The 25,598-nt window shown below is 27.5% G+C and overlaps 1 protein-coding gene across 1 annotated transcript in view; it reads left to right on the top strand.

Annotated features, from left to right (window-relative positions):
* The window catches only part of LOC107446556 (ribosome biogenesis protein WDR12 homolog), a 52,744-nt gene that overhangs the window by 12,518 nt on the left and 14,628 nt on the right, over positions 1-25,598 (top strand). The window contains exons 4-9 of the mRNA XM_087153568.1: positions 816-922; positions 4,102-4,217; positions 5,994-6,148; positions 13,941-13,986; positions 17,896-17,972; positions 22,641-22,781. Of these exons, the coding sequence (XP_087009694.1) occupies positions 816-922; positions 4,102-4,217; positions 5,994-6,148; positions 13,941-13,986; positions 17,896-17,972; positions 22,641-22,781 (642 nt within the window). The remainder of the gene's footprint in view (positions 1-815; positions 923-4,101; positions 4,218-5,993; positions 6,149-13,940; positions 13,987-17,895; positions 17,973-22,640; positions 22,782-25,598) is intronic.

Genomic DNA, 25,598 nt, shown 5'->3' with positions numbered 1-25,598 from the left:
ACCACTTCGATTATTATACATAAATTCATTAGTGTATAAGACTTGTAAACTCGATTACATCTTGAGGTACCTTTGGATAGATAAAGGTTGGCATTGTCAATAACTACACAACCCAAAGTATTGATTATGATCAATGTCCAGCGAGTTCTCTCAATGACTAATTTTTCAATTGGTTTTTAAAACGTCATCTTATACATTTAATACTAAGTTCTTGAATTAATTAATGAAAGGAGTAAAATGGTATTAAAATTCATAAAAAGGTTTCAAATCAATCTTTTTCCCTTTCTAAAAATGCAAATCCCTCACAAATTCTTTAAAAAAATTCCTGCTCTTTAGTGACATCCTTGTATAACAGCACTGCTACAGTAACCCTACACTCAAGTAATTGCCCCAAGCAACTTCTTTTTATTTCAGAGTATCACTAAATGCCATTTTGACTGTATTGGTGTTGACCAAGCAGTCGTGACCCCTAGTGGGCATACTGTAGAGTCCGTGGGTAAATGTGTGATTGCCCGTGAGAACAACATAAAGACTATTCCTATTGAAGACATTGCTATTTTCCTTTGTTAAAATCTTGTATTAATATCGTCAATAAATCTTTTTTTGAAAAAAGTGTTTCTTGGTTTTTGAGACATATCTTATTAATTAGAAGAAATAGTTTTAGAGAGAAAATCATTCATATAATAATGAGCTTGATAATTGTTTTAATCATTTTTATAATTGAAACTAATAGATATGATTAAATAAGTTTTTTAAATTGTTTCTATTCTTTATTTGGAGTTGTTGAATTGACATTCATAAATATATTCTTTTAGGAAGCTCTCCTTGAGGTAGAATACTTTGTTAAATATCCAACTCCTACACCTGACGACAGCTTGGCTCATGATGATTGGGTTAGTGGAGTAAATGCTACAAAAGACTGGTGATTTTAACTTATTATTATTATTAGAATTTTATTTACTCCACATCTGTTGGTTCTACTGTAAGCACCTAGCCCCACTTTTAGGGCTCTATCTTTTAATACCCTGGTCAGACGCCTGAGCTTCAAACTTTCCCGCCACAACCGAAATGACTTAAAAGATTTAATGTGTTAATTGCTTTGTCGGCTACCTTCCAACTAGCTGTAAACTTGCAACTATATTACTGTGTGGCCATTTAGTAATATTTAACACACTTGTTTGGTTATGTTTTTATAAATTTCTTTTGTGAGTGTTTTAATGTCCCAGTAGCAGAATTTGAAGAGCATCTTTATAAATTCAAATTTGACTGCTTCCTCAATGTAGTCCGACAGATATTAATGTAACTTTACTTTTCAATCCAGGTTTTTCTAGGTAGAAATATAAGGCCCTTAAAATTACGCATAATGTTGTTTAAGTTGAATTTTATGCAATGATACTAAAAAAAATGTCTCTATAGACTATTATTAACTTACAGAAGAAAAACAATCATTCTTTGTGGTGTTCTCCCAATTCATTTTTTCAATTTTTATTCAATATAAATTTAGAAAATCTGTAACTGTGCTAGACTTGTGAAATTGCAGGTCCTTTGGGCCTAAAGTTTGGTTTTAATTTTGCCTACATAAATCAGCTGATGTGCTATGATTTTTTTTTCTGTGATGAAGAATTGCACACCACAATTTATTTTTTACATCCTCTCTACAAATTTTCTGTTTATGCACAAGAAAGCACTTGATGCTTTTTTGTGCATAAACAGAATCCCTTGAAGATGCTTTTAAATGGAGTCACTGCAATTTTCTCCCCTTTGTTTGCCTTTTAAAAAGAAAACTTCAATAAATCTGCAGTGCCTGCTGCTGTGGCACAACTAGTTTAATGAATGAAAAAAGAGAATACTATTTCTCTCTTTGTACTGTTTTGACTTGATTATTTTATGTGAGCAGCAAATTCTGTTCTTGATGTCGATTATCTTAATTTTGCTAAAGAAATCTTTCACTATTGCTAGTGCAATTTAATCATCATGGCTTTCCATTTATGTTAAGAAAAATGTTTGTTTTTTTATTACAACTGAATCTCGAAATGAAAACACACATTTAGTAACCCCTCTTTGAAGAGTAATTCACATGATTTCGCCGTTGAATTTTTTTCCGGTTTTTTACTGCTACAAATTTAAAGTTTTTTTTTTTTTTATTGTGATGATGAATTACAAAATGCAAGAATAATGCCCATAATGTTAGAATTTGAAAAATATTACATATTCATTTAAGAAATTATTTTATTTGATCCAATTTTTTTATTTTTTGTTGAAATTAAAGCTTCTGTTACTTTAAATTAGTAACACATATATTTGTTATTTTTAAGTATTTTGCAGGAAGAAATTAGTATTAGAGAGGTCTGTGGCAGTAAGCCCGAAAAAATTCTGCCTCAGGAAAATAAACATAGAAATATGTGCATGCTCTGCATTTTACAGAAGCGACCACACACCATACTGGCCACATTTTCACTGCCACTTCTGAAATGCTTTAGTTGTTGATTTGCTCAATTGCCTTATAATTCTTGTTTAGTACATATTATTGTAATGCAGTAAACTGTGTCCATACCTAATTTTATTTATTTCCCTCCAAGTTATTTGGGAAAATTTTCTCCATCTCTTAATTTTCCCCACCAATGTATATTAATTTGGGAATATTTTATAATTTTGGAAAAACATGCAATGTGATGAACAATTTTACCATTCAATTTTCAAGTGTTTTTGACTTTCAATTTTAGTTTTTTTTTTTTCTTTCTAATTTTTTGAAAGTATGTGACATTTTTATTCAGGGCATGTAGCGTTCTTCAGAAATGCTTATTTTTGAATTTTGTTTATTAGAGCATTTAAAGGTTCTTTTTTCAATAGGTGTTTTTAAAAGGTACCCAATTTCCCTTTTCCAAAATCAGATATATATTCTTTGCCATGTCGATTTTTGCAATGAATTATCCAAAAAGCTTGGGTATCAAATTGTTCTATTTAATGTTTTCACAATTTATTCAACTACAATCCATTTTGGCGTACCTTCAGCTCGTAGCGTCTGAAAGCGTCGATCATTTAACATGTTTAGTGAAATACTTACGGGTCTGCATGTGCGTATACTGAGCTGGATTCAATGGTAAGGATTCTTGCTCTCTTATGTGCAACTCTGCTGCATTTTGAAAGGCATTCTCAATTTCAGACTTCATTTTCTGCCCTCTGACATCGAACCGAAAAATCTCTCAAATTTTTGCTGTTCACAAAGGAACAACTAAGCAATTGCGATTTTTTCCCTAATTACAAAAGGGAATGTTGTTTCTCTTGTTAATTTCATAATTGGTGAAGCACCATCGTCTTCATCACTGGCAAACTAATGACTTTTTGTGCTTTGATATTTATAGAACAGTGCCATAATCCTCGAACTTAATATGCTGATCTATTTTACTATTTTAAATGTAGTAAAAATTTCAAGTTATACAGATTTTTTGATATTATTCAATTATCTCAGATTTGTTGAATATTTTGCAATTTTTTTTTAATTGTTTCATTAAAGAAATATATTAAATCAAGTAACATTCATGAAAAATTATTGGAGCCATTCATTAATTCACATTTGTAATATGAATTATTAAACTTTTCATAGTTTGCTTAGTTCTTTATATATCTTTATGAGTTTGGTATGATCAATAATATTAATCTTGTTAATGTTTTTTTGAATATGCTTTTATAAAAATACTATTATTTAAATCTAAAAAATAAACTCTATAAACTTTTTAAACAATAGTTGAATTAACTGAAGTTTTGAATTATATTTTTTTACGTAACTAAGTAAAGTAATTATTAATTTAAAAAATAAAATGAGCCATTTATTTTTTAATATATTTAAAATTGTGCATAAATTTTATTTATGGTGGCTAATATAATCAGGGAAAAAAGTTTTTTTGTCAGAAACAAATATTTTATCATAATCATGTAAAGTCATGAGGAACTTTTAACAATAGAAAGAAATTTTTTTTATTTGTGAGTGCATCCTAATTATCCTTTCTTTTTTCTTATTGTTTTAAAGGTGCTTATTTTTTGTTAAATAATTTGGCTACTCATCTTGTTATTATTTTTAAAAGTTTGTACTATTTTTTGCAGGATTCTTTCAGGCTGTTATGATAACACTGTTCATATTTGGAGCATTGATGGTGAGCATAAATTAACTATACCTGGTCATTCAGCTCCTGTTAAAGCTGTTGCCTGGTTAAAACATGGTAAGTGTTTTTTTTTTTTAAAGAAACTTCTTTAACCCTTTAACGCGCAAATTTTTTGAAGAAAAAAAACGGCCAAAAAAATAAAACATTTTAATGTAAAAAAACACATTTTCAATTCTTGCTTATATTCGAGTGTGAAAAATTATATCAGCTTAAAATACAATGCCGCGAATCATCTCGAGTGTGCACAGTTTGGCCTGTTTAGCACGCTCGAATACACAAGTTAAGATGTTAATGTGCATCAATTTTTATGTATGTTTGCTTCATAGATATCACTTCATATTTACAACACTTTTTAGATCAAATGTTTCCCCTTTTTAATTTTGTTTAAAATCTTTTATCTTCTTTGCTTATTGTTTATGTATATACAGTGAACAAAAAAAAACCTGAATAACTTTTCCTTATAATGATCAGATTTTGACGTAATGAGTGTCAATATTAATAGTTTCTGGGGGTGACTTCAAATATGCTTATTAATAAGTGCTAACTATTGTTTAAGTTGCAAAATCAGACACAAAAATGCACTCGAGATAGCACCCGACTGTGTATGTGTGTATGTATAAGTACACACACACACACAAGTGTGCAAAATCTGTGGAATGCATTTTTGCCTTTCTGTGGCCTTGTATAGTTTGTCCCCATCATTCTTAAACAAGCCAACATATAAGTAAGTTTTCTTCCTGCTATTTGTTCGGAAATTTAACCTTCTTCGATTAAAATTCTAAACTTTGCACACAGCTCAGTAGAGTATTCCTATTTTTTTCTTATTAATATTTCAAGTTGTGTAAGAAAAAATTCTACAAAAGCAAATATCAATGTTAAATTCATTTGTATAAAAATTATTATTAGAATTCAGTAATTGAATATGCAAATTCTGTACTTATTAGGTGAAATTGTATTTTAACTGAATATTATTACTTTGATGTAAAAAATCGGCTAAACACTAATAAAAAATTATTAGTTAAATACCTGACTGATATGAAAATTGTATTTCTTGTTGATAAGCATACTAATCAAGTTTAGAAATAGGATTATACATTATTTTATTACATTTCGAATTAAACAATGTATGAAATTGAGTTTAACCAAAGTGTTTTGTATGCTAGTATGTATATATATATATATATATATATATATATATATATATATATATATATATATATATATATATATATATATATATATATATATATATATATATATATATAAAATAATGTATTCACAAGTTATTTTAACTATATTCAGCTTTTTTTTACAAGGTGCATAGCATTTTTAAAAAATGCTTAAAGGCAGTTAATTTTTATTTCTATTCTTAAAAACCCTTTAAGGTGCTTTCTTTTATTTGGGGTTTGTAAAAAGTACTTATTTTCTATCTTTTATTAAGAGATTTTTTCTTTGCTGTGTCGATTGGTGTCATAAATTACAAAAAGTGCATTATTTTCCCAATTTTCTGCAATATTTATCAGAAAATAGTTATTTTATCATGACTATCTAAAGTTTTTGAAAGTGTTTTTGAATTTTATTGATTTTTTGTTTATAAATTAAGCACTTCAAACTATAGAAAAATGATTTTTATTACTGCACAGATAATACTTATGATTTTTTTTTTTTTTTTTTTTTGGAGAATGATTAAAAATATTTTTTGAGTGCTTAAAAAAGTGCTTATTTTTTGTTGCCGAATCTGGTTACGCACCCTGTTTAAGAAAAAAATATTGCACTTTTTTTTAAATCTTATACTGCTTTTGTAACATTTTAACATGCCATGCATAATTTCAGCTGATAATGAAAGCACTTTTGTGAGTACATCTTTTGATGAAACTGCCATTTTATGGCAATGGAACCAAAACACAAATGCTGTTGACTGTATTCATGTCTGTAAAGGCCACGCTCGTAGTGTTGATTGTGTAGCTGTCAGTCCGGAAACGCATAGAGTATGTTACATTAATTTGTAATTGTTTTAAAATTTATGAATCTGTACATGATTATCACTTAACTATTTAAAAAAAAATAGTTTAATTTAGGACGTTGTATTTAATAATCTATTATAGACCTAGTTTCTTTTTTACCTAAATTACTTGAAAACCATGTGAAAATAATAGTCTTTTGTCCTGATAGATCTGGCCTACTGGCTATTGTAGATTTGTCTGTAATTACCACATTGCAGACTTAAAAAGAAATTGATTGTAAAATCTTAAAAATTGTGATGTGCAACAATGATTTTGCTGCTTTTTAAAATTCAGTGATCTTTTATAGATATCAAATTTAATGTAATTTCTACTGTAAATTCTTTAATAAAACATTTTCTTTCAGTGATTTCTTGTTCTACACATGTAGGTACAAAATTTTACTTCTTACAGACGCCAAAAGAAAAAATAATATTAAGTTACTAATTAAAAATATTGTTTTTAGTGTCGATTTCCAGATTATTTAAATTGTATTATAATTAAACTTTTATTTATTTGTAAAGATATAATCTTGTTAACAGCTCACTCAATTATATCCTGAAAAATAGTGCTTTCTTATGTTGTATTAATATAGCTAAAGCAAAACATATCATTACAATAGTGTGTGTGAGGAGCATCAAAAAAATTTGAACGAAAATAGAGTCCAGTAAGCAGTAAATGCAAAACAAAACGATGAACCAAAAGATAATAAAAATGAAAGAAAATACAGAATGAAACTTGAAATGTAATGTATAAAACCAGTAGTGAATTCAAATGTACTTAAATTTACTGACATTTTTCAAAAATGATTTAAAATGTCTTCGTAACAAGTTTACCAGATTACAAAATATGAAAAAAGAAGCGTGAATAGAGGAGGAAGGGAATCGACTAATGGCACGTTCTTGCTGAAGTACAGAAGCACATTTGATTTGCTAGTTACCTTTATAAAGTTTTTTTTCTTCGTATTATAAAATTCTTTACTAAATATTAAGAGATTTTTAGTCGCGGACTGGAAATTTTATAAGTAAAGAATAATAAAATTTTATAATTAAAATTCAACCTTGTTAATTATAAACTTTGAATTATCCAGTATAATATTATTGTCTTGCACACATTCGAGCCAATTCAAGGTAACTAACAAACGAAACTCCCTTCTGTACTTCAGTAAGAACGCACCATTAGTTCATTCCCTTCAACCTCCAGTTACACTTCTATTTTCATATTTTGTAATCTGCCAAACTTGTTATGAAAACATTTTTGAAAAATGCCTGTAAGTAACATTTGAATTTGTTACTCGCTCTATATAGTACTAGGGTCATTCCATGTCAAATCATACAGGATTTTACAAAAATGGCACCCACCGTCTCAGATTTTGATGAAAATTTGTACACTTATAGAATTTTTGATGCTGATTTCAAAAATATCAATTATATTTAAGTCAGGGTTTAAAAGTTATAAGCATTTATATTTTTGCCAAAATGGCACATTTGCCGCCATTTTGATTCATACATCAAAGGCTATTAATGATTGTAACTCACCTTATATTTGTCATAGAGCAATAATTTTTTTTTATTTTGTTCAGAATAAAATAATCTGTCATTTAAACACATTTGTTTGCAAATAATTATCTTACTTATTTAGTGTTTTGCAGTTTTTTGATCAACGGAGTTGAGTAACTTCAGGAGCTGATTTCTGGCAACTCGCCCCCTTCAATTTCAAAAATATTTTAGGCAAAGATAGTTGAAAGTGCAAACTAACATCTGATATAAAAATTTTGATGGGCAGTTCACTCTCTTTTTAAAAAAAAAATATTTTTCTTATGCATTATTATGCGTTAAAAGTATTGGTAGTTTGATGATTCATAGTCCTTAATTGTAATTGTAACTAGAGTATAATAAAATGAGAATGGTAGAAAAATATGTAAAATAAAGTAATAATTTATTAAATTATTTTTTTCTTCTTTATTTGAGCCCCCCCCCCCCCTTCAAAAAAGAAAAGGAAAAAATTTGAGAATGAACAAAATTTCACCTTTTTTGTAAATAAATTTATCCAGAATCATATAGGTTTGATAAATGAGAGTGATCAGAATCTAAAAAAAGATAAATAAAAGTTTCTCTAAAAGAGTAGAGGGCAATACCAAATAATAAAAAGCAGCCATTAAATTTTATTTTTAGTTGAACTAATTTTGATCTTTATGGAAGGAGAAAATCAGAATTTATGATGTTGAATAATATCAGAGAGAAAATCATTGTACACTTTATTTTAATTCAAACATTTTGTTTGATTCTAAAATGTAATTCAAGACCAAATTATGAATATTTATAGTTAATTTTATCTTTTTATTTGTCACTATCAGGGTTGGCAAGGTTTAGGACAGAATGGATTAATCCACAGTTTAAACCGTCCTGTCCAAAACTGTCTTAAACTGTCCAAAACCCTTTTACTCAAATTATGTCACAATTTTATCTGGACAATATTTAGAAGGTAAAATAAACATAAAACTAATAACATATTGATAATTAAATCTACTAGAGAATATTAGTTTTTAAAAGTATAATGTTTTATTAATATTGTTTGACTCTTCAATTTAAACAATAAACAGAGGAAGATTAATCAGTAATCAAGTTCAATTGGTCCTCTCCTTCAATAGTACATAACTGAAGTTTGACCTTTGCCATACAGGTTAAGCTATTAGGGACTAAGTGCTTGGTTACTCATAAACAGGTTTATTTATCTGTACAGGTTTATTTATCTTATACTATTCAAGAATACTTTTATTTCATTTGTGTTCGATTCTTTTAGCATAGTGGTGATACATCACCAATGTCAGTAACAGAAACTGATGTTATGCCCTTCAAAACTGCTAATACATTTTGCAGTTATTTTGTACTTCCAATTTAAACTAATATATTCATATTTAAAAACAATTTTTTTTAAATAGATGTCTTTTTTATCATCCTGTGATGCAGAAATTATAAAAAATTTTTAAAAAATATTGTATAAAATAAAAGGTTAATTTTTAAACAAATTTAGTATTTTTTAAAAAAAATTATTATTTAATATTGCATTATTTATCCTTATGCAAAAACATTATTTATCAGTATTAAAAGCATATTTACATTTAAAGGGTTAGGTATTGACTTTTGTTGTTCAATGAATTGTGGAGCTTCAAAAATTATAAACCTTTTCCTATTATATTATATTATTTTCCTTTAATAAGTTAAAGTAAATTGTATAAAAAATATCAAATATTTATTGATACATGTAATTATAATGTGTACAATGGTTACACCTATAGATTCTTTACCGTTTACCAAAGTTCAAGGTTTTGAACACTTTAAGACAGTTTTATCCAGTTTAAGACAGTAAAACTCACATGTCCTGTCGAAAACCAGTTTAGGACGTCCAAAACCCCAAACCTGGTCACAATGATTGTTATGGTAATGAGATACTCCTAAAAATTTTCACTTAAAATGCTGATAAAGCTCAAAATATTTATTTTCTATTTATTTTAATTATATTGAAATGATTTTAAATCACCAACTATATGATAATTTGTATGCTATTATTTCATCACTAACACCTGCAGGCCTTTTTTATTCTGTAAGACTTTTGTTATAATTAGGTACATCTAAATTTTTTTTAAAAAAAACGTCTGAATAGAAAAAAAAAATACTAAAAACTATTGACACACTCCATCCCTACCTTCCCAAAAAAGAAATTTGACTAATCAGAATGTATCATTTGCCAGAACATTTCTGTTTGTTCCAATCAGAATTGAGTCTCATGTAAAATTTATTTTTTTTCAAATCAATAAAATGGTATTTCCATTAATTTAGAACAGAATAGAAATAAGTTTTCAAAAATTTTATATGTATCAATTTGGTATTTAAAGAAGAGTTTTATTATGGAAACTCAAGTATTATGTAGTATTGGATTAACTTTGAAAGATTTTAAATGCAGTTTAAACTCACAGAAGATTTTGGAACTTTCTTTTGAAAACATAGAACTTATTTTATTAAGGAGCAATTCAAATTTTAAGGAAAGTTCAATTATATGCCTCATACATGAGGAGCATATCAGTATAAAATATTTATATATGTATATAAAGAAGAAAAAAAAACGTTGCGACTTATTTAATTCTCCTTCCAATAAGACCAAGAAAGTCTCCCTATATGTCATAAGTGTAGATCAAGCTAAAACATATAGAGCTAAATTGCAAATTTCAGCAATCCCTGGCCAGAAATTGTGTTCGTGATGCAAAAATTGTGTTTGTCTTGTTCATTCTCAAATTTTTTCTTTTTTTTGGGGGGGGGGGGGGGCTCAAAGAAAGAAGAAAAAATATAATTTAATAAATGATCACTTTATTTTACATCATAATCTACCATTCAAATTTTTTAACATCATTTTATTATACTCAGGTTACAATTACAATTAAGGACTATAAATCTTCAAACTACCAGTACTTTTAATGCATAATAATTCATAAAAAAAAATATTTTTTTTTAAAAAAGTGAGTGAGCCGCCGATCAAAATTTTTATATCAAATGCTAGTTTGCACTTTCAACTATCTTTGCCTAAAATATTTTTGAAATTGAAGGGGGCGAGTTGCCAGAAATCAGCTCCTGAAGTTACTCAACTCCGTTGATCAAAAAACTGCAAAACAGAACCATTTACTAAATAAGTAAGATAATTATTTGCAAACAAATGTGTTTAAATGACAGATTATTTTATTCTGAACAAAATAAAAAAAAATTATTGCTCTTCTATGACAAATATAAGGTGAGTTACAATCATTAATAGCTTTTGATGTGTGAATCAAAATGGCGGCAAATGTGCCATTTTGGCAAAAATATAAATGTTTATAACTTTTAAACCCTGATTTAAATATAATTGATATTTTTGAAATCAGCATCAAAAATTCTATAAGTGTACAAATTTTCATCAAAATCTGAGATGGTGGGTGCCATGGCTGGATGAACTGACATGGAATGACCCTTTTTTTCGGATATAAGCATGTGAGCTGAGGATGAGATGATATCTTTTTCTTAATTTTATTTTATTTTCCTTTTAACTTTAAAATTTTTTAAATTTGTTAATATTTTTTAAAAACATTTTTACATAAGTTTTTTTTTCTTCTCTCGGAAATCTTTATATAGTTTTCCTTGTTTTCTCTGTATTTTTATTATTTTATGAGTTCTGTGTACTTGCAGCTTATGCACACTAAATAAAACTTATTGTCTTTTTTTAATTTCCTTCATTTATCTCTCTTTTTTTTTAATCCTTTTTGTCCTTATTATGTTATTATATAAGTATATATCTGTAACACAATAAAAAGGGTAAAAAAATTACTATAAGTTCTATGAACTGCCCATAAGCTGCAAAATAAGATTTAAAAAAATACAATGAAAACAAGGAAAGAATTAAAAAGGAAATATATTTTTTAAAAGAAAAACTACTAAAAAAATATATGTATAATCTCGTGGTAAGCTCACACGATTTTATCCACAAATATGAGTGCTTTCTAATAATGTATCAATATAGCCAAGGGAAAATATATTAGTACAACAATGTGAGAAGCACCAAAAAAATTGATATAGAAATAACTCATATCAAGTAAAAATTAGAAAATACAAAATAAAACAAAATTTAAAAAGAAAAATTGTAAAATAACACAAAAAAGTAACATATAAAACTTGTAGCGAGATCAGACATCCATTTATTAAAGGGCATTTTCCAAAAATAATTTTAAAATATTTTAGTAATTAGTTTACCAGATTACAAAGTATGAAATTAAAGTGTAAATAGAGGATAGGGGGATATATTTTATGGCCCATTCTTATAATTAATAAAAGGTTGAATTTTAATTATGACTTTTAATATTATTTCCTAAAAGTGATCCTTTATTAGAATATTCGAAGATTTTCTGCCTTGAATTTGTCCGAATAGGATTTGCACATGATAAAAATATCCATTCAGATATAGAAAAGAAAATTGCAAAAATTCTATAATTGTTTTATCTAATTATCTTGAAGATTTTATATATAATTTAATTATATTAGTTGGATATCTATTGTTTTTAATCGAATTTTAGAAAAGTTTGTTTTTGGAAAAATAAATATTATTGCAAATTCTTTTACTTCAGCTTATTTGATTAAAAAAAATTTCATAAAAGTGTAACAAAAAGTTAGCCAGGCATGATGAAAAATTAGATCTTTGTGGTATTCCATCTATTTGAATAAAAAACTGTTTTCCATTATAAAGAGGATTTAATTTTAAAAGATTTTTCCATTTTAAAAATAATTAATTTCTCAATAATTACAATCGCAATTAAGAATACTTTTATAACCATAATAATAACTCAAAAAAACATCTTTAATGTTATTAAGGAGATCTTTGAAATTAAATGTTGCAATGGAATTAATTTTATTTTGTTTTATAAATTCTAAAATAGATTGATTATTGAAAAACCTTTGATGTTGTTAAAAAATTTATTTAAGTAATGAAGGAAAATAGTGCCAGGTTTAGTTAAGTAAGTATTAAACCTACAAGTGATTTATAGGAATAGTAGATTTAATAGGAATTTTACTAAATTTTGGACTGATTTTAATTTGTCACCTCTTATAGAAAGCTAAAAAAAATTTCACGATATTACTATTTAAATTACCAAGCTTAAAATGTTTGCTGTTTATTAATTCCTTTTTTAAAAGTTTGACATGGAATTTTTTACAGAATTGCATAGTTATTGCTAACTTTGTCAATGGGGTTAATTACAGGGTTCTTTTGAAGTTTGCTTAATTGCTAGATCAGTTTTAGAAGGAAAAAGAAATTAGATTCTTACTGTTATTTAAAGCAAGGTATAAAAAGAAAGTTTTTTTAAACCTACTTGGATGGATCTTATTGGTGTTTTTAAGATATTACCTATTTTAACATTTTTTAGATTTAATTTTTAATTCAAAAGAGAACAATTTTAATGAAAAGAAAACTTTTATACAAAAATAACAAAGTTAAATAATAAAATAAAAAAGTGTTAATTTTAATGTAGACTCTTAAAATAATTCTACCTTTGAGTAGAAGTAAAATCATAATATTAGTATCAAAAAAATATGCTATCTTCTGTTTTATTTATTTATTATTAAACATTCATTAGTTACAGCTTCAATTGTTTGTTATAAAGTAAGCCTTTTGTAGGCCAACTGACTAGACTACAAAACTGCTGTTTATTTAACAATTTTCTTAATAGATTTGAGAATTAGTCTTTAAACTATTAGTTTGTTTTGATTTGAAAATCCCAGAATCGATATATTTAAGATAAATATGGAATCCCTTAAATCTGTTTATCTTATTCTTTATTTATCTATTTTGATTATGTTTATAAAAAAAACCAATTGAGCCAGGGTTTTATTGGGTTTGGGGGTGGGTCAAAAACTTTGATTTAAAGTGACCTTATTAATAAAAATAAAATTTTCAAAGCAATAATTTTATATTTTTAAATCATTTCCACAAGATATGAGTAAGTAAATGGACATCAGATTTTGCTACCAGCTTCATATGTTTTTATAAGCATAATCAAAAAATATAATAGCATAAATAAAATTGAAACCTAAACACTATCGAATGTGTTCCATGGTTGAAGCTAAATAATTGTTATTAATTCTATGTAAAATTAAATTTTGATTTATTTACTTTTGGAATTTAGGTTCTAAGCTGTTGTATAAGTGTTTTTTTTCCCCTCTTGCACCATCGTTATACTTACACAAGTTTCTTGTTTAAATTTTAGTTTGCCACAGGCTCTTATGATCAGATGTTAAAGATATGGTCCTCAGGTAATATGTTATCTTTTTTTTAAATATATTGATAAAACCCAGAATAAGATAAATAATAAACTATCTGTGCACAAAATCCTGTGCTGAAAACTTATAACATTCCTTAAAAATAGAATATTTTTATTCAAAAAAAAATATGTAAAAGCATACTACATTTTTATGTGTTCTTCTTATTCAATTCCTCACACTCTCCTTATATCTTTAACAAATTTCGAATTGTTGATTTTTATTCATCTACTCAAGTTCAAATACATTTTTTTGAACTTGTGGTGGTTGACACTTGATGTTAATACAGTTTTTTCAAATATTAATTCGTGAATTAAATAGGGATGAGCGAAAAACGAAATGAAATTTTCTGGTTGGTTAAGCATTAGTCATTGTTTTAAATTTTAACTATAAGCGATTCAGTTTTTCACATATTTTAAAAGTAACACCAGTGATAATTTCTAATTTTTAGCTCTATTTGAACAACAACAAAAAATAGTTTATTGCGCACTCACATTTCATTATTTTATATTCGCTGTGTTAGATAAATTCAATAAAGAACATTGGGTGGTTCACCAAATTTATACTTTTATAGTTGTCTGATACCACACACCTTTATTTTTCTTCAATTCTTACTATTAGTTCATACTCTCCCTGTATCTTGATCAAATTTTCAATCATTAATAAAATACTTTTTATTCATCCACTCAAATTCAACTACATTTTTTTAAACTTGTACACTTGATGTTAATACAGTTTTTTCAGATATTAATTCATTCATTAAATTTAATTCATTAATTTTAGTTTTGCATGGGAGAAAAACATTTCACTTATAATATTATTATTTAATAAAAAGTAACTAAAATAAAATTTTTCTATAATGACCTAAATAGGAATTGACTTTTAAAAAAAAAAATTATATTTAACAAGCAGTGTAAGAAATATTTTTTTCTCTCAGAAAATGTCTTCTAGAAATATCTACCCCTACAAAACTGTTTTTTTTTTTTTTTTTTTTTTTTTTATCTTTGCATAAATATATATATTTATATATTTGAAAACTAAAATAATTTTAAAAAAGTATCCACGATAATTAAGAATCTCCACAAATGAATCTGTGCATACAGTGTGTCTGTTTTATCTAACTTTGATTAAAACACAAAAAAAGAGAAAAATGAAGATGGTTCTTAAGTATAAAACTGAAACTATAGATTGTTTCTGTGGTTTTATTTTTGCTTTATTCAGCTCTTCTATCTTTATTTTGCTATGTAGCCCTGTGGCAGGAATTTTTTTTAGCTATCTGCGACTAAACTCTCTAGCACTAATATCTTTCTGCAAGATAATTTTAATACTAACAAACATATTTGTTACTAGTTTAAATTACGGCTAAAAGTACTGCTCTGTGTTTACAAAAAATTATAATAACATAAATTTTTTTAATTGAACATATAATAATTTTTTATTCTAATATTATGGGTGATATTCTCAAATTTTGTTGGGGGGGGGGACGCACATATTATTTGCTTCTTCGCATTTTGTAAATAATCATCACAGTAAAAATAATAATAATAATTTAAATATCATGGAATCCGTAGTAGTAATTGCCAAATAAAAACGATCTATGACGAAATCACGTAAATCAGACTCCACAAATGTGTGTTTCGTTTCGAGATTAGGTTTTTGTAATAAATAATATCGTATAAAAAGTGTCAGATTTAAAAACTATGGAAAAATCAATAGCACAATAGCTTCCTAAAATTTGATAGAACTATTGCTAAAGTAAAGACACAAATGCACGATTTGAATTTTCCATATTGTTTAAAATGTATAGGTATGTTTGAAAACCACATGAAAATCAATATCAATAACTGCCGAAAATACAATTGAAACATTACATCAATTTACGATACTATCAGTGTAAATTGAGCTCGTCAAAAAGGTATTATCTAAATGTCTGATTAAAATATTATGTGTACATTTCTGTAATAAAAAATTTAATTTTTACTTTTCAAAAGAAAATCTTTCTGCAAGAACTTTGTACAGTTCTGTGACAATATCGCCATGTCACTGCGATTCTGCCACGGGACTTTCTACAATTAGAAATCATAGCAATTTGGAAAAAATTATAGCCGTTTTTATTGTTTTTTCTAAATTTTGCTATTGAATGGTCATCATGTATTTAAGATTTTTAATGTTATCTAATTTTTATTAGTCACTTTAAAAGCTTAGAGAAATTTTGTTTCAATATGTTGAATATTTTCTGATATTTTTGTTAGAATTTTTTCCACTTTATTTATTTACTATTATTATTTTTTGATATTATTCTTTCAATTTATTGAAAAAATATTTGAAATTATTATTAAATTTAAAAATATTTAAAAATTAAGCTTTTTACAGAGTTTTTAAAAAAATCCTGTTAAGAAATTTATGAACGAATAAATAAGGGGAAAAGTCATAAAATAAATATTTAAAAAAGCCAAGATTTTGAAGGAAAATCTATCTGGAAAAGTTTTATTATTTAAATATGCTGGTTTTGAGATTGTACTTGTGTTTTGGTGGTTTTAAATATATTCAAAGAAAGATTGGCAAGTTTCTGCCGAGGTGGTTAAAACCACTGGTAGAAACCGGTTAAAACTGGCATAGCAGAAACCCTTTTCTGTCGCATTTGTGGCAGAAATTCAGAAAATGACATAAAAGTAAGTACAGAGATTGACGTACAATAGATAATTCATAGAAAAAACAATTAAATGTTAAACAAAGTACAATTTATTTACAAAATTATCACCATTCAAAATAATCTATAACAAAAGTAGTCTATAACAAAAGACAAGTTTTGATGCAGTTTCTAAACCTAAACAGTTTCTCAATTTGCTATACACAAACGAGAAATTTGAGAAAAGTCCAGCAGAACAAGCAGGCACATCATTTTTTTAGTAGTCAAGGAACAAGCAAGATTTGTGAAACTTTCATCTATTGCATATTTTTTAAAACTGGACCACCATGTTTCAAAACCTGGGTCACCTGGGTAGTTGTCAAAACTTGACTGGAAAAATAAGTTTCAGGAAATGGGTCCGATTTGTTTTGCAAAGCTAGGACATAAGTTACAAAATCTGGGTTAATATTGGCGAGTAAAATTCTGGCACTTTCTTCTTGAGCACATGATAATTTCAATCCCAAATACTTTGGATGCAGCATATAAGCTAGCAAATGATAATCAGTAACTGCCTCCTTAAATCTGTATGTCACTTCTTTTTCATAAACAGCCATAAGATTCTCTTCCTTTGTTAGATTAATCCAAATATCACAAGCATCTTTTGCAAATTAAAAAGTTTGTTACAGTTACATGGAGTTACATTTTTCAGTTTACTTGAACAAAATGTCATTAAGCAATTACTGGAACTAATATAGACGTTTTTTAGTTTTTGTCAGTTTTTACCAGTTATAACCAGTTTCTGCCGGCAAAAAGCCAACCCTGATTCAAAGACTTTTTAATCATTACTCTTAAACTTAATATTTATTTAAAACAAATTTCTATATGTTGTATAATTGCATAAAACTTTTGCTATGACCCTATAAGACGTATTAATCACAATGATTTTTTCAACATGGAAGAAAAATGTTTATTAATTTCCTGACCATGAACACGTTAAGTATCCTTTTGTAAATTACATGGTGCATAGGGTTTTTAAAATGCACTTGATTTTCCTTTTTCGAAAATGGGATTTTTTTTCTTCTTTACTATGTCGATTTTTGCTGCGTATTATGCAAAAGTGTGGTTTTCACATTGTTCTATTAAACGTTTTCACAATTCATTCATGCACAATCCATATTGGAAAAGACACATTAAGAGTTGAATACAGGTAATATTTTGAATGAAACCATTTAAAATTGTCTAAATTATGTATTTATGAATGTTATTCAATTTAGATGATGTGAGTGAAGCAACTGGGGGTGATGATGATAAGAAAAGATTTAAAACAGAATCTCTGAAAACAAAAATTAAGGTAATTATACTTTTTGTTTTATTCAACATTGTTAATTGCCTTATAAAAATACAGTTGGACTTCTATTTAATGCACTTCCATTTTGCAAATTTCTCTATTGTGCGATTTTTTTGGAAATTCTCCATATAATATTTTCTCCATAAAATAAATTCCGTATAGCGATGGGAATTTTCTATTTAACGAACTTTTCTTTGTGATCCACTTTTTCTATTTTCCAACATACTTTGGAACATTTTCCAGAAGAATGACCTTGAACTGATTTTCGCAGCCACTTAGTTTTTTGAAAAAGCGGTAAAATCCCTTTCTCTTTTGGTTGGCATTTCATACAGGAATCCGTGCCAAAAATCAGTTTATGAGAAAGCATAACAGAAATTTCTAAAGCATGAAACTATGATGTTACAGAGCGTACGATTTATAACAGTTTTGCTAAAGCTGGATTCAGCGCAGAAAATTTGGAAAGTGCGGAGGATGGCATTCCTTTAGAAGAGCTTGAGAAAAAAATACAGGAGCAGTTAAGAGAGAACCGTGAAATTAATGATAATGTACTGATTAATGATTTTCTTTTTATTGATTCTCAAGCTGCAACGACTGAAAAATTAACTAAATCGAATATGTTTGACAGTGTGGAAAAAAAATGCAGCAATAAATTGTGAGGAAGAAGATGAAGGAATCACCAAACCTTCACATGATGAAATCATTTGAAACAATCGATATTATATAAAAATTTACAAAAGAAAGGTGTATCAGTAGCTAATTAAATCATGTCTAGCATTTATAAATTTAAAACCTTGTTTGTGTTTAAGAATTTCAAATGGTGATTTTTCTATATAACGAAATTTTTATCGGGTTTTAGTGACTTCTTTAATGGAGGTCTGACTGTATTTCACTCATCATCAACTCATATAAATAATGCTTCTGTGGCAACATGCAAAGAAAATTCATTTCCATTTTGTAACAAATGAAAAGATAAATGAGTGAGAACGTTTTCATAATGTTACTAGTGATAGTTTTTTCCCCCCAGAGAAGAGAAGCGGTTTTAATGCATGTCTATCTTAACACCAAATGATCGACAGCACAACAGGAAAGACAAAATACTTTCTAAATGACCGTTTTCTCTAATCTATGCAATAACAGAGCAAAAAAATCGACTTCCTAAAATAACAATCTGCACACCATTAATGATACAGTAGGATGATGATACGCAGGGCCCGATTAACCTCTGAAAATAGGGGAAGCATAATAGGATTTTGGGCCCCCCCTAACTTGAGCAAAAGAAACTTTTGATATTTTTCGCCCATAAACAATACATTTTAAAGAGACAAGAACCATGTGAAAACTATTAGAACCTTAGAAAGGAATACAGAGATCCTATGCAATCATGTTGGACCCTTCTTTATGTGCTATATCCTATGTGCTATATAGTATGATATATCCCAAAACCACCCACATTTCCCTCACTCGACTGAAGTCATTATCGGTGAAAAACGAACTCATCTTATCAGGTAAATAGTGAGTTCAGTATTCTAAGGTAGAAACAAACTAAGCTCGGTCTTCACAAGGATTTTGTTTAACAATATTAAAAGTTTATGCAACCAAAATTTAAAAAAAAATTTATAACACTGAACTCCATTATTAAGCTTAAATATACAATATTTTGGAATTTAGTGGGAAGTCTATTAAGTTTGAAACAGTCACAAAGCACGTAAACTAAACAGTATAAAGCACGTAAAGAAGGGTCCAACATGTATAGTAACCAACTATATATAGTAACAAAAACATGAGGGAGTAGCTAGCGCATATGTTAACAAAATTTAAATATTTCACTAAATTAAATTATAAAATTACTTGTTGTTATACGAAAGGTTCATTGCAAGATTAGTCTCTTTTTTTTATGCCAATTTTTTTACTAGCGGCAAAACAACACAAAGCATCCCATTTTTTTTCTTTCCGAGAGTTTTTGTTGGAGTCATTTTTTTCTTCTTAATTCTTTTATTATAATTATTTTTTTTTGTTACAAAAAATAAGAAATTGGGCCCTTAATTTCAGTCATTTGGGGGCCCCCCTAGAATTTATAAGGGGAAGCACTTGCTTCCTGTGCCTTTTCGGTAATCAGGCTCTGATGATACGAAGGGAAAGATAGAGGGGAGAGTGGAAAAGGTAGACTACTCGAGATAATTTGTGGGTAGCATTTAGATTCGTGATTGGGCCGATTGAATCAGGATTTGTCGATTCATTTTTTTTGTAAGTGCTTGCAAGTTCAAATTTCATGTAAGTTCAGTTGAATTCGCTGCTCGCTTTATAGATTTCATTTCATGTTTTATTGTTTTTACTTTATATTTTATTTTCTGTTTTTACGTGATATATTTTTACTTATTGTGTTCTATTTTATTTGTTGTAATTTTTTTGTATAATTTTTTGAGTGCTTCTCACACTTTTGTATTGATATATTTTGCTTTGGCTATATTGATGCAATATTAAAAATCACTGTTTTTCGCGGATATAATCGTGTGAGCTGATGAAAAGATTATATCTTTTATTTTCCGGATTTTTTAAAAAATTTTGTCTTTTATTTTTGTTAGTTTTATTATTATTTTTCTTTTTTTTTCCCCTTTTTTATTATTCTGTAATTTTTTCCTTGTTTTCTCTACATTTTGAACTTTATATATATATATATATATATATATATATATATATATATATATATATATATATATATATATATATTCGTTTTATCTTCATTTTGAACTTATCTAATGAGTTCTGTTTACTTGCAGCTTATGCGCAATAAATGAAACTTATTGTTTTTCTTAACTTTCTTCGTGTTTTCTTGTATTTATTTATTTTGTTGTATATATATATATATATTGTCTACACTGCTAACAGAGAGAAAAGTTCTAGAAAAAAAAAATGAAAAATAAAATATTAAATTTAGAAGAGCATATTCATTCGATTTGATCATAGCAAGTATAATGTATTGTATAGGGTATTTGCGCACCTGGAATGTCATGAATTTTGGTATTGAACAAAATTTGTCATGAAATATCATGATTTTAACTATTTTTTTAAAAGAAAATCATGAAAAGTCATGAATTTAGGTCGCTGAAAAATCAGAATTTTGAAATGGAATTTAAAAATACCTCGCCCCCCATATTATGCTGTTCCGAATATCTGAATTTGTAATAAAATCCTCACTCACAGTCATATTTTATTAAAATATAAAATGTTTTTATCATGTTCTTTAAAAGTTATGGTGTTCTTTCAAAAAATGAAAGAAAAAAACATCATTTCTAGATCAAATTGTCTTTTAAACTTCTGTGATTTCAGAATTTTTGCTATTATTTATTTTTCTATTTTTTATTTTATCAATTTAAATTTCTAGCTGAAGCAAGTCAGTCATTGACAAATTTTTTTTAATTCCGAAATGAGAACAGGAAAATCTGGAGTTATTCTATCCTTTCAGATGAACAAAAAAGTATCTTTAGAATATAATTCTACGGAAAAAGATTATTTGCTGTTTTTTTTTTCCAGCTTTTTTATTGCTTTAACCTTTTGTATACTCTCTTTTTTTAAATATAAAATCTTTAAATATGGCGATGCAGAGTATAACTGTTTCAGTTATACCTATCATTTCAATTTATGTTATTATAATGCTTTTTTAAATTTCTTGTGTTTTTGTCAGAGAAAACAGTAACTTCTTTAAGTCATGAAAAATTCTAGGAATTAGTCATGGAAAGTCATGAATTTGAAAATCTAAAATGTTTCAGATACCCTGCATTTATTGTTAATCTCTTTGTATTATCAAAAGTATTTGATATTCTTAAAATGAAGAAATTGCTTATTTACCAAAAGCAAATGTTTATATTTTGAAAAACCATGTTTAACGTCAGCACTTGTTTTTAAAGAACATGTAAAATAGCCGGATTCAATATAAAATTTACGCTAATTTGAGACGAAAAAAATGACTCCCACTAACAAAATGCTCTTTAAATAAAATGTCTATCAGTAGATTGATTGTAAGACACAGTTCCCAGTAGATCACCAAATGTAAACATCAGTGAGCGGGTAGATGACCACTTTGATCAGTCTTTGAAAGGACCGAGTGTGTTGTCTTTGTTAAAACTGCTCTATCGTAAAGTATTTGACTTCCCGCTGAACTTGTCAAGCTACCAAAGTGTGAGACTCATCCGTTCTGTAAAGGATCGAAATTGTGATGCCATGTCTTAGGATTATCCTCAGGATTGTTTCCCAGGCTGTCACCAATAGACCATTGTGTAGCTCCAGTATGACGTAAATAAAGCACTAATAAGACTTAAAATGAAATATATCACTCAAAAGGATTTAAAGGGGGAGGGGAGAAAAAGTCTTTAAAATAAACGAAAATGCAAAAAAAGGTTCTTCATTAAAAAATGCTATTAGAAGTCCTACATGACCTTCCCTTAATGTTTTGAACAGTACAGTGAGCCAAAAAAAATTTATCACTCTCAATGATTGATTGATTTAAGGACACTATAAAATCCTAATTTCCACTGAATTAATAACTCCTCTTGAATTTAATTATGAAATTGAACACAAAAGTACACTTTCTGTCTTATTTCATTACTTTTTTAAACCTACCAAATAATAGGTCTCACCCAGAAATGACGTTTTTTTGTGTGTTTTTCTCTTCAGACACCCCTTATGACATTATCGGGACACACAGATGGTGTCACTGGTGTTCAGTGGATTGACACAAATGAAGTTGTTACCTGTGGACTAGACTGCACTCTCAGAATATGGGATGTGGAACTTGGTGGCTTAAAGTCACAATTGGTGAGTTTAAACTAATATTATAACTATCTCCTTCTTTACTGACAAGACAGCCCTTTGTAGGTCAAGGTCTTCTTTGCATTCTGCTCCTCTTCCATACAAGGGTGTTCAATGTCTTGAAATTTCCATCAACCTTCTGGATGTTAAGAGGTGCATTCGACAAATGTTGCGCCCAAGCAAATCATTCTATTTCTCAATGATTTTACAGGGTGGGTTTATTGTAGCTATCAGGCACTATAAATGGCATATTTATGGACACTATGTCTAACAACTAAAGAAACATACTAAATTAATTGATATGCATAAATTGTTTACAGCTTTTTGTTGAACATTACTCAACATTCTTTTCCATAAGCTTTAATGTAAGTATTCAGGTAATGGATAAAATAATTTTTTCGAAATTCTGATTTTAGGAGCAACAAATAGAAACGAGTGTTTCAGTCTAAGGTCATATTTTTCATGAAATTGTTTTTTTTTTTTTACTTTCTCCCTTGTAGATTTTTTTTATGATTTAATTTAAGTTTTTGATACAGTTTATGCTCTTTAGCATGACCAACCTTCCATTATGCATTAAGTCCTATTTGCTTTTTTCCATCGACGACACAATATGATTTTTTATTTCCATTTGAGTGTCTAACAATTTAGAAAAAGTTTCAAATAAATTATTTGGACCACACACACCTCTTTGAATATTGGAAGTATGACATGACTCCTTTTATCCCTGATCGCCATCATTTATAATCTGTTTCTTTTTAAAGGTTATATGGAATTTATCAATCATACTTTTCTTTGAAAATTCTATTCATTTTTTTTTTTTTTTTTGTGATGTGTGTGGTTTATTTTCAAGTTAAAATGTGCTGTCGTTACAGTTATCTTAATGCATGTTATTTACGAAAATTTTCACCCCTGAACCAGCATATTATTTTAAATTCATTTTGCATTATTATTTTAAAGGGTACTTTTATGTAAATATTAATGACATTTTTATGTAATAGTTTTTTTCTATTTATAGAACATGTAATCAAATTTAAAAAAAAAAAAAAAAAATATTTAATAAATAATTTTTGCAGTAAGTATTTTTTTTAACTTGTTTTTGGAAATGTAATGAATTTTAGAACTGTGTAAGCACTACATTTTACATAGCATAAAACACTGCAGACGTAACTTTATATTTGTATAAACGTTTTTTTATAAACACAGGGTATCTACGCGCCTGTAAAGTCATGGAAATTCATTGATTTTGACCTTGTTCGAAAATTGTCATGGGAAGTTATGATTTTTAATGATAATTACTGAAAAGCCATGGAAACTCCCAGTTAGTCATGGATTTGAGTTATTGGAGCCCTTAATCCTCTTTTGCGATTTGAAAATCCCACATCGCTATTTGTATTTGCATGATTTAAAACTAGCACTTCGTGATATGCATTCGCATGATTTAAAAATCCCACATTGCAATCTTCATTTGTGCAAATTTGTAATAACACATCACAATTTGTATTCACGTGATTTTAAAAAAATGCTCATTGCGATCCATATTTGTGCAATTTTAATGATTGTGTTAACAGGCTGTAATGTAAAATCTGAGAAGACTGATCACCTTTTCTGATTATAAAAGCAATTTGTCCTCACACATTTGTCCTGAAATCCTGGTTAATGATTGCAATAAAAGTATAAATAATTATATAGAAAGTAGAAAGAAAAAGAAAAAAGTTATAAAAAGGCAAATTTTGGACACAAAGAAAAAAAAAAAATTTCTGGATATTTCGCTATTAAAGTGATAAATATGAAAGATAAATAATAAATAAAGCAAAATAAAAACAATACTGAAATCTTGGACTTCAGAATAACATCCACTGTGCCATTTTTTATTTTATTTTGTTTTCAAACAAGATAAACAATACTCAAGTCTAATTTCAGATTTAAACTTTTCCTGTATAGCTGTTTTTTGTATTTTGTGTTTTACATTTTAACTTACACATTTTTTAAAAATGTTAATAAATTTTTATCATCTTTATTGAAGAGTTTACTTAAATGGTGTTATTGTGAGGAATAATACTTGGAGAATCTACTTTGGAGAATAATACTTTGATCTTCAAGAACTGTTAAATCATAAAAACTGTTGAAACTGAAAGTCAAACTTTTAAGTTTGCTGGTAGCGCTACTACAAATTTTTTTCATCAAACACTTTAATTATGTTATTATTTTTACCATGTGTACAAATGTATATTTTTTTATGCTTCATATTACTTTATATCTTGTTAATATTACAAATTTGATTCTTTTCATTTTAATTGGGATTCTATCATAGGGAAAGTTTTGCAAATGGATAATTTTTAAAATTTTTAGATATTAGTTTTAAAAAAATTGGCGAGTGGGGGTGTAACATAAAATGCTTCAATTAATCTTTTTATGTTCTTCTCTGAATATCCTTTTCTATTTTATTTATATAATCGAAACACTTTCTCACACTTTTAAATTTACATCCTGTCCTTAAATCTATTTTTGGCTAAAGTATGCATTTAAAGCAAGATATTTTTCCCTTTGCTCTCTGTGGGAATTGTATCTATCTCTGTGGGAACAAACTATTTGATAAACCAATTGCAATTGCTAAGATTTCCCTAAATTGAAACATTTTGCGGATTTACTTTGCAAGATTTTCCCTAACATAAAATCGAGGAGCACAACTTTTCGTGTGCACTTTTATGACACTCTCTGTCTAATAACACAAGCCTGCGAAATTGAACTTTTGGAAAAATACAAGAGAAGTTCTTGTTAATTTATATGTTATTTGATGCGCTGATTTCGAAAATGACCTTCATT

This window comes from Parasteatoda tepidariorum, chromosome 10 (genome assembly GCF_982258835.1).
Source record: "Parasteatoda tepidariorum strain Cologne lab strain chromosome 10, Ptep-v5.0, whole genome shotgun sequence".
Classification (NCBI taxonomy): Eukaryota; Metazoa; Arthropoda; class Arachnida; order Araneae; family Theridiidae; genus Parasteatoda; species Parasteatoda tepidariorum.
The sequence above is the reverse complement of the archived record's forward strand: the minus strand, read 5'-3'. Positions and strand labels throughout refer to the sequence as shown.